Below are 17,536 nucleotides of genomic sequence, written 5' to 3' on the forward strand. Positions count from 1 at the left end.
TAATGGAAGCAAGTTAAATGCTAAATACGTTTAAAAATCTTCCCGTCAGGACACTCATTGATTAATGGTGTGGAAAATATCATGATATGAAACAGCAGAATTTCAGTCAGTATCAGTCTGCTTTTAGGTTACTTTTATCAACTTTCTTGGTGAAAAATTAATTTTAATATTAACCAAAACAAAACCCAAAAGGTGAATATATAGGAAAAGAAATACAGTTAACCCTTGAACAATATGGGTTTGAACTCTGTGGGTCTGCTTATATGTGAATTTTTTTATGGTTCAATACTATAAATATATTTTCCCTTCTTTATGAGTTTCTTAATAACATTTTCCTCTCTCTAGCTTATTTTATTATAAGAATACAGTATATAGTACATAAAACATACAAAATATGTGTTACTTGACTATGTTATTGGTAAGGCTTATGGTCAGTAGTGGCTATTAATAGTGAAGTTTTGGGGGAGTGAAGTTACACTCAGATTTTTGGCTGAACAGGGTGGGGGAGGTCAGTGCTTCTAACCCCTGTGTTGTTTAAGGGGCAACTATAATATTTTTAAGTTTATCTATTATATTCTTTCAGGGAAGGTGTCAGATACTTGACAGTAGAGCTAGCATCAAAAATAACAACATGTATGATGAGTACTACTGAGTATTTATGGTTTATTTTCAAGAAGTTATTTTAATTGAACAATTTAAGCATTTTTTACCCTCAGGATATCAAGAGGGTGTGATTTGTCCAGTGTTTATTCTGCTTTTTCAAAACAAAATTATCTCGAATTTCATATGCTTTACTAATTTTTTATAAGATGGAATAAAGTTCTCTTTTTCTCAATATTACTGTAATAGCCAGTTATTTCTCATCAGTGTTATGTATATCAGTTGTAAACCTCAGGCGGTTTTCCTCCTCAGGGAACATTTAACAGTGTCTGGAGACATTTTTGGGTGGCACCACTGGGGGGCTGTTAACAGCATATAGTGAGCAGAAGCCAGGGATACTACTAAACATCGTATAGTGCACGGAACAGCCCCCCGCCCCCCCGCGCCCAAGGAGTTATCTGGTCCAAAATGTTAATAATGCCTTAATTGAGAAAGCCTGATATATATAACTTCATTCCTTAAAGGGACTTCATTCCTTAAAGGAGAATAAAGTGTCACCTTCAAATTAAGTATCCATATGTATACTACCATGACAATATTTAGACATTGACTTAATATGAAAAAGATCTGAGGTGGCTTGACATGATATGAAGGAGTTGTTCCAAGATGATTCGATTAGTTATCAGTTTGTCCTTGCACTTTATAAGTTACAGAAGTGGCTTTACTTTTTGTGATTGGGTTCATGTAATTCTTTGTTTTCTTTTTAAGCAATTAAATATAAAGCCAGTCTTGTGAAGGAGAAAACCATTTTATTTGTTGGTGGACTAGTGCTCACTATAGTTGTCATTGTTGGAGCCATTCTTTTTGTCCCAGGTAAGAAACACTGTTATATGAGGGAGAGAGGATTGATGGAGATGAGGGGCTGGTGAGGTGGGGAGGGAGGTGTTAGTTTCCTAGGGCTGCTGTAACACATAACCGCAAAGTGCGTGTCCTAAAACAGTAGAAATTTTCTCACAGTTCTGGAGTACATAAATCTGAGATAAAGATGTCATCAGGGCCGTAATCCCTCCTGAGGTTCTAGGGGAGAATCCATTCTTTGTCTCTTCTAGCTTCTGGTGTTTGCTGGCAGTCTGCAACTCCTTGGTTTGTGGCACCATAATTCCAGTTTCTGCCTCCATGGTGTCTTTTGAATCTCCCTCTGCCTCTGTCTTACAGAGACACTTGTCATTGCATTTAGGGCCCACCTGGATAATCCGGGATAAACTCCTCCTTTCAGGATCCTTAACTTAATCATCATTTGCTATATAACAATACTCTTGCCACAGAAGTTAATATTCACGGATTCCAAGGATTTGGAGGTGGGCATATCTTTAGGGCCATCATTCAACCCACTGTAGAGGCAAACTTCATTTGCCAAGACATGGAAGTGGGAATGAATGTGGGAAGTCTGTCTGAAACCTCTTGTGTTCGGAGGATGGGAATGGGGGTGGAAAGAAAGGGTATATGGCCCATGGAAAGACAGCAAAGGTAGCCTGGGACCCACAGTGTGGACTGGAGAGAGCCATTGTTGTTTTTGAGCTGAATACAGTATAGATATAATGTTTAGGAACATATATATGGCAGCTCTGTTTGCCTCTGGAGTTAGAACACGGGGTGGAAGGAGATGAATTCAGAAGATTACTTGCGAGAACAACTGTTTTAACTTTGGGACGGATTGAACATAGCCAGTGAAGGGAATGGCAAGAGGTGACTCGAGAGTTTCTCCCTGGAATTCTGTAAGGTAGTTGAAGAGGCAAAGCCAGTTTAAGGTTTTGACATGTTGAGACTTAGGTGGTGGCGTTTACATGTCATAAGTTTGGTCTTAATCTGAAAATAGTCATTTTGTGTGAAGTTTTGGGAGAAATATATTTTTAAGCCTTTTTAAGTTTGTAAGAGGAGTATTGAGACTGATACATTTAGTAAGTTCAAGTACTTTAACTTCCTATAGAGTAGGAAGTATGTAGGATAATATTTTAAATATTATTTTTATTAACAGGTGAATATTCAACAAAGAATTCTTGTGGACTTGGTTTAATTGTAATTCCTACAGTGATATTAATATTACTTCAGTACTGTGTGCTTATAATAGGTGAGTATTTGTTATAACATGATTTTGTCTGCCTTTTTCATTTTAAAAACAACATCTTTGGTTAAAATATTTCTTGTATTTTTTTTTTTACAACTCAGTAAAAGTTGGCTTATTAAAAGATTTTCGAAGCTATTTGTGACATTTTCCCTGTATGGATTAAATTTAAGGTTAGCTTAGGTTTTCAAGGCATTCTGTTATTTTGTAAAAAGTAATTTTCATATATCTTTGATGCTAGGCAGTGGGTTTTTCAAATTATGTTATATAATTTCTTAATGATTATCTTCACGTTTTTATTACAGTTTTTTCAAGTTATAAGTAGATATTAAACATATTTTTTCTTTTTTGCTAAGCCTCTTAAAAAAACAGGTTCTACAAAATAGGGATATCAATTAAAAATAGTGGAAATATATATCTTTTTTAGTTATTGGCAAATCTTAACATTGTAGTTTTAAAAGATGATACAGATATCCAACCTATAGTTGATATAATCTTCACTGCTTTTTTGGAGTCAGTCACTAACATATTTTTGTCATTATTATCATTATTATAGTCTGTTTTTTTTCTATTTGTACATTTAACTTTTGGTCTTAGAGCTTATCCCTGGCTTGATTAAAAGTTATTAATTTGTTATAAAATCACAGATCTAGACACACAAGACAGAGGTTGTGATGTTTACAAGGGCGTGTTTGCATAATGGTTCTCTCCACCAGAGCAATTTTATGTGCATGTGGCAAAGTCATGCATAATAGCCATTCATACTGTAAAATGCGCAAGTGTGGTAAAAGCAGCACTGTTCTAAGATTTTGGGTAAAAAGCACCAGTCCAGCTGAGCTCACTGTGAAGAAAAAAAAAAAAAAAGACTGCTGAATGTATGAATCTGGAACTAACTACTTGTGTGACAAAGCGAGGTTAAGGTCATTGGGGAAGAAGCTACCATCTGACAAGGAAATCCGGAGTCAGTCTTTGGTCACTGGATGTTATTTTTGGTTGCACGGAAAACAAGGAGGTGTGATTGCTTCTTAAGTGCTCTCAACCCAGTCTTTCTTCCTCTAGGTGTTCGGATTTCTCCCTTCACCATTGCCATATTAATCCTTCAGGTACTGGGCTATGTGCTTTCTGTGGTTGGACTAAGCCTTTGTGTCTCAGGTAAGGGCCATGTTCTTCTCTAGTCCCAGTTTGTCTTACTAGGAATTTCTTGTGGACAGAGCTCTTCTTCCTCCTCTTTATCCATTCACCTACTGAAGGACATCCTGGCCACTTTCAGTTTTTGATGAATAAGAATAAAGCTACTATAAACATCATGTGCATGTTTTTGTGTGGACCTAAGTTTTCAGCTTCATTTAAGTAAATACCAAGGAGTGTGATTGCTATGGATTGTTAAGAATATATTTAGTTTTGTAACAAATTGCCAAACCGTCTTCCAAAGTGACTGTGCCATTTTGCATTCCCACCATCAGTGAATGAGAGTTCCTGTTGCTCCACATCTTTGCCAGCATTTGGTGTTGTGAGCTTTGTGAGCTTTTCTTTTTTTAACTCTCATTTTTTTTCCCCACTGAGAATAGTGTTTCCGTATTACCATGAGAATATTGGCTGTATATGGCCTGTGGGCTGATTATCCTAGCAGCCAAACTGCTACGCCTACATTTACAGGAGCATTTTTTTAAATAACCAGGCTCCAGTTGGTTGGAACTTTAGGCTTTATGCACTGTTTTACATTAATCTTGATGCGATAGGTACATGTTATGCAAACATTTTCTTTTAATAATTTGGAGTCCTTTCACTGGCTAAGTGAATAATGTTGAATATATATAAAGATAATTTTTGTTTCTTAGTAATTAGAAAAAGAATTATTCTCCTTAAAACTTGGTATATTACTGTTATTGTTGGGTCTTTTAAAAAGTTCACTTATTTCATGTAGATTTCTAACATAAAATTTCACTTGTTTTTACAGAGTGCACCCCAGTGCATGGCCCTCTTCTGATTTCAGGTTTGGGTATTATAGCTCTAGCAGAATTACTTGGATTAGTTTATATGAAACTTGTTGGTAAGTCAGTCTTATTTTTGTTAGCCTATGCCAAGAACTTCAAATATATAATTTGGAAAATTCTTTTGCTTGGCTCTTACAATTTATGACTAAAGAAATTTATCAGTGTTTCCAAAAATGAGAAAATACCGTGAATGCAGCTATATTTTTTAAATAATAAAATACTAAAATTGGAATGATTTGGGGGTGATGAAAGAGGGTAGAAGTAATATGAATTTATGAAAAGTTTAGATTATAGACTAGCTTAAAAGAAAATGGCTTTGTTTTAAAATGTATAGACTTTTTTATACCACCTAAAAGGAGAGAATGTTGAGGATTCATTTTAATAGGAAGGGATTTTTAATTGGCCCATTGGTTCGATGAGAGCTCTTTCACAGAGACCCTATTTGTTACTTGCTGTTCTTGCAGACTGTTTGCAGACCTTGACACCCCGAAGTAGACATGTTGAAATTCAAAATCTGTCACTTTTGTTAAAGAACAGTGTCCTCTGACTTTACTTGACTTTAAAATATTTTTAGTTAAAACTAATATAAAAACATGGAGTTTTAAAATTTAAGGCCTTACTACCTTTTTAAAAATTTGTTTTTAAAATCCAGTATAATTAACATACAGTGTTATGTTAGTTTCAGGTGTACAATACAGTGATTCAGCAGTTCTATACATTACTCAGTGCTCATCAAGATGAGTGTACTCTTTAACTTTCATCCCCATCACCTGTTTTACACATCCCCCCCCCCACCTCCCCTCTGGCAACCACCAGTTTGTTCTCTATATTTAAGAATCTTATTTTTTGTTTGTCTCTTTTTTCCTTTGTTTGTTTCTTAAATTCTGCATATGAGTAAAATCATATGGTATTTGTCTTTCTCAGACTGACTTCACTTAGCATTATACCCCCTAGATCCATCCATGTTGTTTTTACTACCTTTAAAATCAATTGTTAGCAAGTGGGGAGTTGGCTAATTATTTCTGAACTTCATATTTAATCTGCCAATTTTCAAATAACAGATTTCTATATAAATTCTTATTTTTTATATATAGAGGCAGGTGCTTTTAGCTAGTATATTGTCTCATTTAAGCTAAAAATGTTCCCTGTAACTGGTTTACATTAGTATCCCTTTAAAAAAATTTGTTTTTTATTTAAGAAGTAAAGCAAAGCAAACTCTTAAGCATTTGTCAAAATAATCAAAAGTTGCCAAATAATGGAGTAAAAAAATCAGTGTTTCTGCTTTAGGTGAACTTTACTGTGTTTACAAAAATTAATATAAACCTTGAATTGTTATAGTCAAATAATTTTCCATATGACTTACATAATACTTTCAAAGAAATTTTACCTTTGTTTCTGAACTTCAGTTTTTGCTGACTGATGAATGAGTTCGATTTTGTTATATATTCTTTGTCCCTATTTGGTTAATGCTTATTAGATAAACAATTAAAATACTTAACTAAAATCTCCCTATCTTTGGTTCATGTGTTCTTAAGTCAGAGTCGTTTCCTCAATGAAATTTTCTTAGTTTGTGACTCATAAGTCCATAAAACACAATGAAGATTTCTCAGCAGAATGGTGTTCATTTAGTAGCTGTCAGAAGCATCACATTATGAATGTTGATACATATTCTATTTTTGTTGAGTATTCTAATCACCATTTGTGTGGTTCTTGAATAAGACACTGCTGGTTATGTTGCTTCTTATGAATGCTTGAGAACAGTATGTGACCTGCAACATGATGTAGTATTATGTGTCTTTGACTGATAGTCAGCTCTCTGTTCTTTTTATTCCTCATTATCTAGATTGTACTCCCTTTTATTCCCATGCTCCCCCAAGCCTTCCATGTCTAAAGGATCATGCTCAGTAGAGTTGCCAACAGGTCTGGAATGCTGACTCAGGTGGAAATAGGCATCAGCTAACTGCCACCTCCTGGGCCCTGCTCTCTCCCTTCTCCATCGTTTACATCCAAAGAAGCTTGTGAAACCACTGTAATTACACACATACTGTTTTCACCTTAAAAATCAAACTGAAAGTGAAATCTTGAAAAGGTCCCCAAATTATTTTTTCTTTATCATAGTTTAGCATATATAAATACATCACATGTAAGTTAAGAATTTAGTCCAATTTTATTGACATTTTGAGAATATTCTAAATTAACTTTCCAAATCAACTTGTCTGATGCCAGAATTCAGAGGCACGCCTTCGGTCAATTGAAGGGCAAGAAGAGAAAAGGTACAGGAAAGTTGCTCTTTAGATAATGTGGTAAAATAGGAAAATTGATGTGTTTTTCTTAAAATAATCTGAATGTGTAAGTGTGAGTATACGTAACATTAAGGTTGCAAATTTTAACATTTTTATCAGGAGGTAAAAATTGTAAATGTTTCCAAAATAAATTTTACTCATTGCTGATGCTCTGTTTTGGAAAAGCTTAATGAATGTGTCTTGACTTCAAGGCAATAAAATCCTCAGTTTGTTGTTGTTTTTGTCGTTAAAATCCAAGCTGACTCTTTAAGAGTAAGTTGATGGCCCTATGAGAATTTTAAATTTTGTTGTTTTTATTATTTCCAAGCTTAAATTTGTAGCCTTAATTGTTACTCTAGAAGTAAGATTTTTAAATTTCATTTCCTATGGTCTTTTTAAACCGTGTTGGATTTCATTTTTTTACTGGAAGCATTTAAGTTTTGCAAAATGAAATTGGGGCTAGAAATAATAACAGTGTGAGATCATACAGAAAATTAAATAGAACTAACTAAACTCACTAGAGTTAGGCTTGTTGTTTGTATGCATCATTAATATCCATTATTTATAAGAGTCGGTACTTGTTCATTTTTTGTTAAAGTCATTACCACTTAGTTCAGTATAAGTGCACATAAACGTGTTTTGTTACAAATCAACCTACTAGTACATAAAAACCATATTTATCACAACGTCCTAGTTGTTTTAGAATGACATGGAATATATATATATAATTCAGTGATATTTTATAGCCCATTGTTAAGGAGAGGTGAGTCTGATATCAGTAGGAAAATTATTCCTGAAAATTTAAAACCTAGAAATACATTTATACTGTGTGGTCAGATGTTTCAGGGAGAGAAGAATAAATCAAGAAGAAACCTTGCAAGGGAGCTTATATGGAATCCTTAAGGCTTGTGGTTTAAAAAATAAATAAAACAAATATATTTTATGTATAATAGTTTTGTATATAAGTATGTTTGTATTTAATAATATATTAATATATATTATATAAAGTGTGTTATATATTTATAAATATATATAAACTATATAGTTAACATATATATTTGTGTATATGTATGTTTAACTACATACATATGTGTAGCTGTCAGTGCCTTAGGTCCATTATAGTAGCAGATAAACCATAGTAATTTTGTCACGATAATCATATGCCTATGGAAGAAGGTTGGCTCAAGTGAAATTAACTTCTGCACTTTTGGGTTTTATACTGGTAGTGGGAGCACAGCTGACTTTTATCCCTCTGAATCATTGTTCTTTATAGAGCTCTTTTTCAGAATGGTCTAGCCAAAATGTGATGTTCCTTGGTCCTGAGAATTGGAACTCAGAAACTATTCTTTATACATTATTCAAACAGAAAAGGAGTTACTTGGAAGTTCTTAATAATAATCCTAATAAATAAATTTATGATCTCAAAAATGTAGGTCTAAAATCTTAACCTCTGACCCTTCACACCACCAGTCAGAAATTTTCACAGCTGTTTTCTTTTCCTTGATAGAACATAGAGGGCATGGTTTAGTTGAAGTAAGTTGTATATACATGTAACTACCATGATGATCCCTAATGAAGTTCTGTAATTCTGCTTGGCTTCTTTGGGAGGCTGCTAAGTGTGACTCACCCATATTCCCAACCCATTTCACTCCATACTACTATTTCTTTTTTTAAGATTTTATTTATTTTTTAAGTAATCTCTACACCCATCATGGGGCTCGAACACACAACACTGAGATCAAGAGTCACACTCTCTGCTGACTGAGCCAGCAAGGCATCCCACTCCATACTACTTTAAAAAGTGGTTTCCTTCTTTGGCTGCCAGGACCATATCACTCCCCAAGTTCCTCTAGCAAGGGAGTTTTACTTTAAAGCCACACATGATACTAACAGAGAAGGGAATCTCCTGAGAGCTGGGACACAACCAGGCCTCATAGGGACTGGAACAGTAAGCAGTTTAGGAATTGGAAGTATCCGATGCATTTCTAAGAACTGAGCCACCATGTTGCCCTCTAAGTAATAGGAGTTTGTCAATGCCCATCTGCCAGTTATACTATTGAGTTCTTCTCTGGTTCTTTCCCTACAAGCTTATCCTCCTCTTTATGGCCTTATCTTGTATTTTATTTTTGTCTTCTCACTGATAGTTTCTCTTACCTTTGTCTTTAAGCCTTGAGCTTCTCTCCTGGCTTGCTGTCTCTATGTCACCTTCCTTTCCATCACCAACTTTCTGGTCTTCTTTCTGTTTCTCCTCTTCATGCTCCAGTGGGAGAGAGAAACTTTTCAGGCTAGTCAGTCGCTGTGGTCTCTGTTTGAGAGAGCCTGTCAGCTTCTGGCTAGTATGTACATTGGCTGCCCTTGGGTAGCGTCTCACTCCCATTGCCCATCGGCTTCGGAAGCTTTGTAGGGGTGGGCATGGAGGAGGAGTGGCAGGAAGTAGAGCGCACAGAACCCTAGCGCAATCCCTGGGGCTTGCCTGAGTCTGCTCACAGTCAAATCCAGGCTTCCATCCAACCCCCGGGACAGTGTAATTGACTGTCCTGTAACATCACTCTCCTACCAACTGGCTCACAGGATGTTGCTGGTTGATGCTTTTATATATGTAGGACTCATTCTGTATTTAGGACTGGCTTGAGCTGCTCTGGGACCTTCTCACTTGGCTTTGTAAGGAAGTTCTCTATTTTTCCCTGTGCAGCTAGAGTAATATTTTTTCCCTTTGTTACTTTCTTCATGCCCTGTATTCCTTCATCTCCATTAACCAGTCTGTTCAGAAGCAGTGGCAAGAGTGACTTGGAAAGCTGAGAAGGAATACATAGAGAAGAAGTTAATTGTGGCTAAAACTAGCTGCTTAGAATAATTCATTGAACTCAGAAGGATCTGAATATTTTCTTTAGTTTGTTAGCTGTTCGGAGCTTTGAAAACGGGAAAGATGGAAGCAGAAGAAAAGACTGGGCCACAAGGATCAAGAACAGTGAGCTAAGGACAGGCAATGGAGTAGGGCATGGAGATTGGTCATTGCTACATTCTGTCCACTTTCTGGCTGGGCTGAGTAGGGGAGGGGTATAGAGTTCACAGTGGGGGTGAACAGATGATAGCATCTTTCAACAAGAAGTGTAACAAATGACTGATTTGGGGGAAATAATAGCATGTACAAATGAGAGAATGTAGATGTTTTATTTGATGTAGATGGATCATTTGATCATTTTATTCTATCAATGTATATAATCATTTGCAATTAATCATTATATAGTCATTGAAATGAAACATTATATTGCCTTTATTTGTTTCACTTATTCAGTTCATTTTCTCAATTTTTAATTATATCAGCTTCCAGTCAGAAGACTATACAACCTCCTAGGGTAAGTTAAACTTTCTTAAATGAATTGGAAATGACCACTTGATGGTTTTGACTGAGGAATGGTAATTGAGATACTGAGCCTTTTGCTCTCTGTTTAGTGGTATGACATCAGATTAAGAGAATATGGAAGTCATTTCATGACTTTGCATGAATAGATCCAACTTTCTTTTAAAACCTGTTTGGTCATTTTAGTTGCAATAGAATAAAATCAGTGATTCATTAAGATTGTGCTGACTTCTCAAGTGACTTCTTACTTTCTCAGAACTGGAAAGGTCATGTGTAAGAATAATGGTTATTATCTCTGCTGAAGGAAGCTGCCTCACCTGTTGGCTCCATTTGATGTGCACATACAAAGTGATATTTCAGAAGGCTTTAAAATGAGGGAGAGGGATTCATGTGAAATTGATTTCATTAAAAATCTATAAAATAAATGTAGATATTGCTGGAACATATTTGTTCTGAATTAGAATCTATTTCCCTTCTTCCCCCATTTTATAAGTATTTTTCTTCCTCCATACTGTACTGTAGTTTTCACTGTGTCTTGGATACCTTAATAAGCTATCTAAGAAAATTCCGAGAAAAGGAGCAAATTTAAGAGATAAACTGAAACGGATAAATGAGCACGTGAAAAAAAAAAAAAAACCCATGTAGTGATTGGTCATGGGACAGGCCCAAGAACTATTTTGTTGAAAGAAGGTCTGGAGAGGTCACCTTCCTAGAAAGGAATAATGGTAGCTCTATCTGGAAGGCCAAAATCGAGACTCCTGTCTGTGGCAGGAAGTGGGAGGTTACATATATTCCTTAGGCCTGAAGAGCCTCAGAAGACATGCCTGAGAGGCAAGGGGGCCTAGGGGTGAATCTTACCACAAGTGTTTATGCTAAAAAGATGGGTGCTGTAGTCATTGGTCACCAACAGCCAGCAGTGTTTAAAGTGCCTCTGTTGGAGATAATCCAACCATTGGACCCTTACATCTTAACACATTTTCTTTCCTTGTTACTGAATTCAGTTTGCATGATTTGAAATGATTCTGCTTTGGTCTCATCTCTTGTTTAACTCTTTTATTTATTACTGTATTACTATTTATGTTTGCACTTTTTGAGAAGTTAGAATTTCTTGAACTAAAAGAGGCAGAGTGGGTGGGAAATTCTGCATAGAAAAAATATTAAGATTAATACAGTTATTATTAAACTGTTAGGTAAGCTTGGCAAGCTTTGTTTTTCCTTATTGCCTTATTTTGTTTTTAGACTTTAAGATTCACTCTTAACTATATAGTTTAAATATTAGCGTATATAAATTTTAGTATAAAAGGACATGAAATAAATTCCATTTTTACGTAAATATATTTTAAATATTTTCCAGAAAGCTGTAGAGGAGCCCCTTAATGGTATGTGGTTATTACCAACTTGTATATTCTTCTTGATCCATTACCTGATCATAATTTGAATAGCCTCCCAAAGCAGTTAGAATGCTCTTTTTGCCTTGGGAAAAATCTAGTTTGTTGTTTGTTTTTTTGTTTTTTGTTTTTCCTTGACCCCTCTTTTCTTGATTATTCAGAGTATTGCTATTTTAATGTTCTTACCTCTGAGAAAAATGCCCTGTTCGGTATCTCTCCAGTAGTTGCTTGCTCTGGCCCAACGATATTTGGGTGAGGGGACCTTTGCCTTATATTAGGCAAGATGAAGTGTAACACCCCCAATAGAGAAGAATCTCAATTAATTTCAGTTTCTGATTTATAAATTTCAGATTCAGGCTGTCACCATGGAGTGAGACCCAAGCATCTCACTTTCTTTCTCCCTAAGTCTAGATCTGTGTTCTCAACTGACCTTATTTCCTTTGTGGGGTCTGTGGGTATGATCCACAGAAAGGCTTTTGTAATAAAGGAATAGAGTTAAAACTAATTTGACTTTATAGCTGTGGAATAGTTAGCATGATATTACTGGGTATTTATTTATTTAGAAATGATTTCTAATTGTGGAATCTTACTAACTGCCTGCTTGGCTTGTTACTAATTCTTAGCATTTAAAGAATCAAAAGGAATGATGAATGATGGTAAGTATAAAGTGCACCTACAATTATAGTTGGTTAAAATATGAACAATGAAAAGAAGTAAAATGGCTTCTTGAAAGTGTGCTCTTTTTTTTTATGTAAAAGGGACACTGTCAAATCATAAAGGCCTGCATTTCTTGATTTATAAAACTTAAATCTCCTTAAAGTTACAAAACAAGTGCTAGAAAAGCTGTAGGGTGTCACTAATCAGACCCTCCGATCATATTGCTCATAGCAAAGAGAAATTACTGCTTTTTAAAAAACAATTTTCAGCTGCAGTATCTGGTGACTAACTTTTAAATGCTTTTTATAAGACACATAGATAATCTGGCACAAATCTTTATCATCTTGACAGAGTTTCTTTTGTGCTTATGTTGGCGATTTGTTGCATTTAATTCATGGGGACTTAATATCTCTGCTTTTCTAAGCAGGACTCAGTTCTGTCCTTTCGGGAGAGGATTTAAGAGAGAAATGTTTAGTCAGTCGAGCTTTTGCTTCTTGTTTTGAAACTCTGGGCTAATAACTTCTAATTTTTATTGAATATTTCAAGGACATACTTGTTTTTAAAAATAAGTCGGAGATACTGAGTACTATAAGTATTCATTTTGATTTTACCTTAAGATGCTTTGATACTTCAGTTCTGTTAACGTGTGATAACTTTGTTTTTATCTTATCAAAAATTTCTTCATACCTTTGATATTTGCAGTCATTCCTTGATCATGTAAATAGTTTGCTATTTTAATGCTTTAACATTCGTGACCTACCTCCTCACCTCTGTGGCAAAGTGCAGCCTTTAACACAAGAGGCTGTGTTCCCCCGAGTGCAATTAGTTTTTGCATGAGATTAAAAACACGCTGATAATGTGTTGGTGGACAGAGTTTAACACAAGGCTTAGGCCATGTTTGACAAGGAATCACAGAGCAATTCCACTTTTGTAAGTTTGTGTCACAGCTACAGCCTTTATTACAAAGACGTGTGTTTTGTTTGCCAACCACCACCCTCCTAAAAAATAAAAAATTTTAAAAAAGAACCAGTCCCTGGAATTGTGGCATGGTTTGTCCATGTTTACATTCTCGTGGTTTATTTTTTAATTTCTTTGCTTTTTTCCTGCTGTGGTGTCAGTCTTCTGAAGCTGTATGAGGAAATGAAGCTCCTTTTGTTTTCAGAAAACTAGTACAAGAGCCTCGAGTGCCTCTTCCTTTTTTTAGAACCACTGTATCAGTAGATAGAGTAGTTTTTGTGTGTTCATAGCACACAAAATCTATGATGACCTTTGAAACTCCCTTAATTTTGCTAATATTTATCTGTTTAGAATTTGTTGGCTTTTAAAATAAAAAACAAAAACAAAAACCCTGTGTTTCTGGTGGGCTTGATGCTCACAGTGTGTCTGCCTGGTCAGTAAGTGAGTTTCAGACTAACCTTCTAGTGACCACAGTACCATTTTCTCTTCCTCTTGCTCCAAATCAACATTTTATTTCACTTACATCAAATGAATGGTAGAGGTCTGAAATGAATGGGGTGTAATATTATTCTGTGATCAATATCTTCTGCTTCGAAAAATCAACATCTCTTGGCTTAAGAGCTAACCTAGCAAACTGAGATTACCAGACTTTGCTGATTTTTATTTTCATTTGGCATTGGCCTTTTACTTACTACAACTAAAAAGGCTGGTGATTTGCCGGGTTTGTGACCTTTGCAAATCTAAGATTAAATACTTTTTTTTTATTTTTAGATATCGTATATATGACAATTCCAGTTTTTTAAAATACATCAACTTGTTAGTGCATAGAAAATAGACATGAATAGTGATTATATGTTCATTTTTCAATTTTCCAGAGTAACTGAAGTGAAGTGACGGACTCTGATTTGGAAAGTAGTAAGACGTGAAAGGAGTACAATTGTGTTTGAGCACCATGGCCTTGGTTCACTGTTCAGGAGAAGAGAACAAGAAAGATAACTGGTTCTCATATGTGGAAAAAAGTAAATCATTGACCCTTAAATGATTATTGTTACAGTTTTTATTCAAAGCATTTGTAATGTAGTTAATAAAAGAATTGTCATCTGTGTTGTGTGCCCAATTGAGATCCAGTTTTTTGTTGTTATTTTTACTCAATTAGGGGCAAGAGTAGAGTGGCCAACTTCCAAGAATGATGCCTTTCAGATCCCAGGGTCTCTTGACTTTAGGTCACCAGTTTAAATTGGTTCAAGGTGAGAATTACCTGGCACTACCCTCGTGGTTTCCCACAGAGCTCTATGAAGAACAGTGGCTTCTGTAGAACCTTAGCAAACTTGGGTTCACGGCCACGTTGGCAGTTATGGCTGGTGTTAGCCGAATACGGTCTGTACCACTTCTGGGTCAAGGGAATAGCAAATTTAAGAACAGACAGTAGTTTGCTTGGGAATATCTTGAGTGCTGCCTGCGTGTGATGTGATCTGGCAGGAGATTGTGGTCTTCATTCTTGGGGGTTGCCATTCACACATTTCTTCCTTCGACATACAGTGTAATGAATCCTTTCCAGATTTAGAGTAATTTTATTGATGGATGTGTTTTTCTTTTATTCACACAACCCTTTAAATCCTGTCTTGTCCACCTGTTATTTGCTTCTGCTGTACAAGATGTAGCACCTTTTCTCCTCTTTGAACATGGTCCAGTGACACGGTAGCATCATTGTAGAAAGGAGCCAGACTTATTCTCAGAGAACTATGTTCACACTTCTCAGCAAAAATAGCGATGGTTGTAACATATGTATTTCCTTCCTCGGATTTGAAGGCACAATCTACAGTGTCTCTTCACTTTTCTGATCTGGGGCATGAAAAACCAAGATTGAGATTTGAACTATGAGTCTCCTGCATGGCAACATAATGTGTGTCACCGTCAGGCCGACAGGCCCCCCCACGACAGGGTGGTTTTGTTACCATTGTATCTGTGTTGCATGATAAGCACTCATCTTCCTTGTGTAGTCCTGCCTCTGTAAGCCCCTCACTCTAAGATCGGAAAGTAAAACAAAACCCCCCACATCTCCTACCCCCGTTAGAAGAAAATTAACGTTTCTGACAGTCGTGATCGCCTGGAGTACTTTTAGATTCTTAGCACTCGTTTTCTTCCTTCGCGGGTGTGTGTGTGTGTGTGCGGGCGCGCGCACAGTGTAAGATAGGCACGTGCATCTTCTGTACGGACAACAGCAGGATACCTACAGGAGAGCAGATGTTAATTTCATGCTTTTAGTAACAACATTAAAAAAGATCTTTATTGGGTGGAATTATATTTGATGCGAATATTTGATCACTTAAAACTTCAAAAACTTCTAGGTAATTTGCCAAGCTTTTTGACTGCTCACAATACCCTCTAAAAATACTAGTAATTCTTCCTGTCTGTGTAATAGTAAGACATTCATATCTGTAGTTACATTACTAATAGTTATTTCTTAGTCCACTGAATGTTCCCATGTGCCTCTTTTATGCCAAATTAATTGTCATATTTCATGTTGGGACCAAGTGGTTTGCCTCTGGCAAACCTTATGACCTGCTGATGCTTCTCAGAAAACTGAGCAGACTACGAAGACAGCTCTTGGAAAAAAAAAAAAAAAATTTTCTTCCTAATTGTGTTGCTGTCCAAAATATTATCATATGTAGAGGGAGCTGTATTCCTTTATATAAATCTGATGGCTCTTGCTGTTTTTTCCTCTGAAAATATATTTTACTAATATTGTTTGTTACTTTGGAAATCAATTTTGATGAAAGGAGGAGAAAAACAGATGAAAAAGATCCAGATACCTATTCTCTATTAAGAAAAAGTAAGGCATGAAAATCTTTATAGCAAACTTTTTTATAAACTCAAGTTGTACCTTTTAATATGCAATAAGCTCTCATTTATTTGGGGTTCAGTCTTGGGACCTATCCGTCACCCTTTGTGTTCTCTTTAACACTGTCTTCTGAGGCACTCACTGCCCTAGACAACACACAGAGGAAGCAGGAGAGATGCCAGGTGACATCAACTCTTGTTCTTACTAGCTGTCAGCTTCTCTGGAAAAGGGACCACATCAGCAGGAGCCCTCTTGCTTGGGCCTCATTGGGCCAGTTCATCCACTTTAAATCAGACTTGCAGTGGCTCGCAATTTTTGTCACACCAAATTAGAATTGTTAACAACGTTTTGACCATCCTGTATCTGTCCCCGACCCCCCTGACAACCTGCTTTTTACTCAATGATCCCAATTTTTGCCATTGACTAACACTCGATTTTATTTAGTGCACATCCTCTGGTACCACTTGTCATTTTTGCAACAAGTTCTCCAGTGTTTTTGGCCAAATCCAGTTTTCCGTCTCCTTCAAAACATTGTCTTCCAGCCCTCCCTCCCCTCCTGGCTCTCATCTGAAGCTCACCCCCATCTCTGTCGCTGCCTCTTTCATCTCTTCTATACCTTTCTTAGTACTTTATGTGTGTCTGCTGAGTTCTGTCAGGTTTTTTGTCTTGCTTCTCTCAATTTTGAAATTCTGTTATGGCAAGAGCTTTTTTATTTGCCCCTTTCTCTTCCTGCAGTGTTTTGCATTCATTAGGTGTTCAGTGCGTAAGTTGGATGATTGAAAGTTGGCTGTATGCAGATTCCCCACTATTTTCAGTAGGGTGATTTAGATCGTTTCCTTTTTTTGACAAATTTCACATGCCCTGAAAACCTTAAAAGGTGATGACTTTTCACCTGGAAACTCCAGGTCCGTTTTGTTTAAATTTCTGAGAATGTCAAAATGAAAAAATGGGGCTATCCCAAAATTTGAGAGTATTGCTCATGCCAGGATGCTATAGTCAATTTAGTAAATGACCAACCAAATTGTGATTTGAGTTAATAAAGCTCAAAAAGTGATACGTTTACTCCTCCATCTCATTAAGAATCAAGCCCAGTATCACCTAGATATTTTTTGTCCTAAAAGGGGTATTCAAAAACAGATCTGTGGGATGTGTATGAAAATACATACTCCAATGGCATTTACATGCCATTGGAAACCGGAGAAAGGATTGTTGGGCAACACTTTCTCTTTTTATTATGTTTTATTTAATGGAGAGTTTGTTTAGAAACCTTAGTTTCACATGTGTCCTATTTTCAAAATCACTAACTGCCATCACCCACTGGGGTCCTTTTTTA

The 17,536-nt window shown here is 36.1% G+C and overlaps 1 protein-coding gene across 2 annotated transcripts in view; it reads left to right on the forward strand.

Moving 5' to 3' along the window:
• CD47 (CD47 molecule) overlaps positions 1-17,136 on the forward strand; it is a 47,939-nt gene extending 30,803 nt beyond the window's left edge. Inside the window, exons 4-10 of one of the 2 annotated variants that reach the window (XM_035000217.1) lie at positions 1,369-1,473; positions 2,636-2,728; positions 3,782-3,874; positions 4,680-4,772; positions 10,323-10,354; positions 11,714-11,738; positions 14,237-17,136. In XM_035000217.1, coding sequence (XP_034856108.1) covers positions 1,369-1,473; positions 2,636-2,728; positions 3,782-3,874; positions 4,680-4,772; positions 10,323-10,354; positions 11,714-11,738; positions 14,237-14,241 — 446 coding nt within the window. In that variant the 3' untranslated portion in view covers positions 14,242-17,136. The remainder of the gene's footprint in view (positions 1-1,368; positions 1,474-2,635; positions 2,729-3,781; positions 3,875-4,679; positions 4,773-10,322; positions 10,355-11,713; positions 11,739-14,236) is intronic. The other variant, XM_035000219.1, reaches the window with a different exon arrangement.
• Positions 17,137-17,536: the final 400 nt, after the last annotated feature.

This window comes from Mirounga leonina, unplaced genomic scaffold, assembly GCF_011800145.1.
Source record: "Mirounga leonina isolate KUSES-001 unplaced genomic scaffold, KU_Mleo_1.0 Mir_115, whole genome shotgun sequence".
NCBI classification, from domain to species: Eukaryota; Metazoa; Chordata; class Mammalia; order Carnivora; family Phocidae; genus Mirounga; species Mirounga leonina.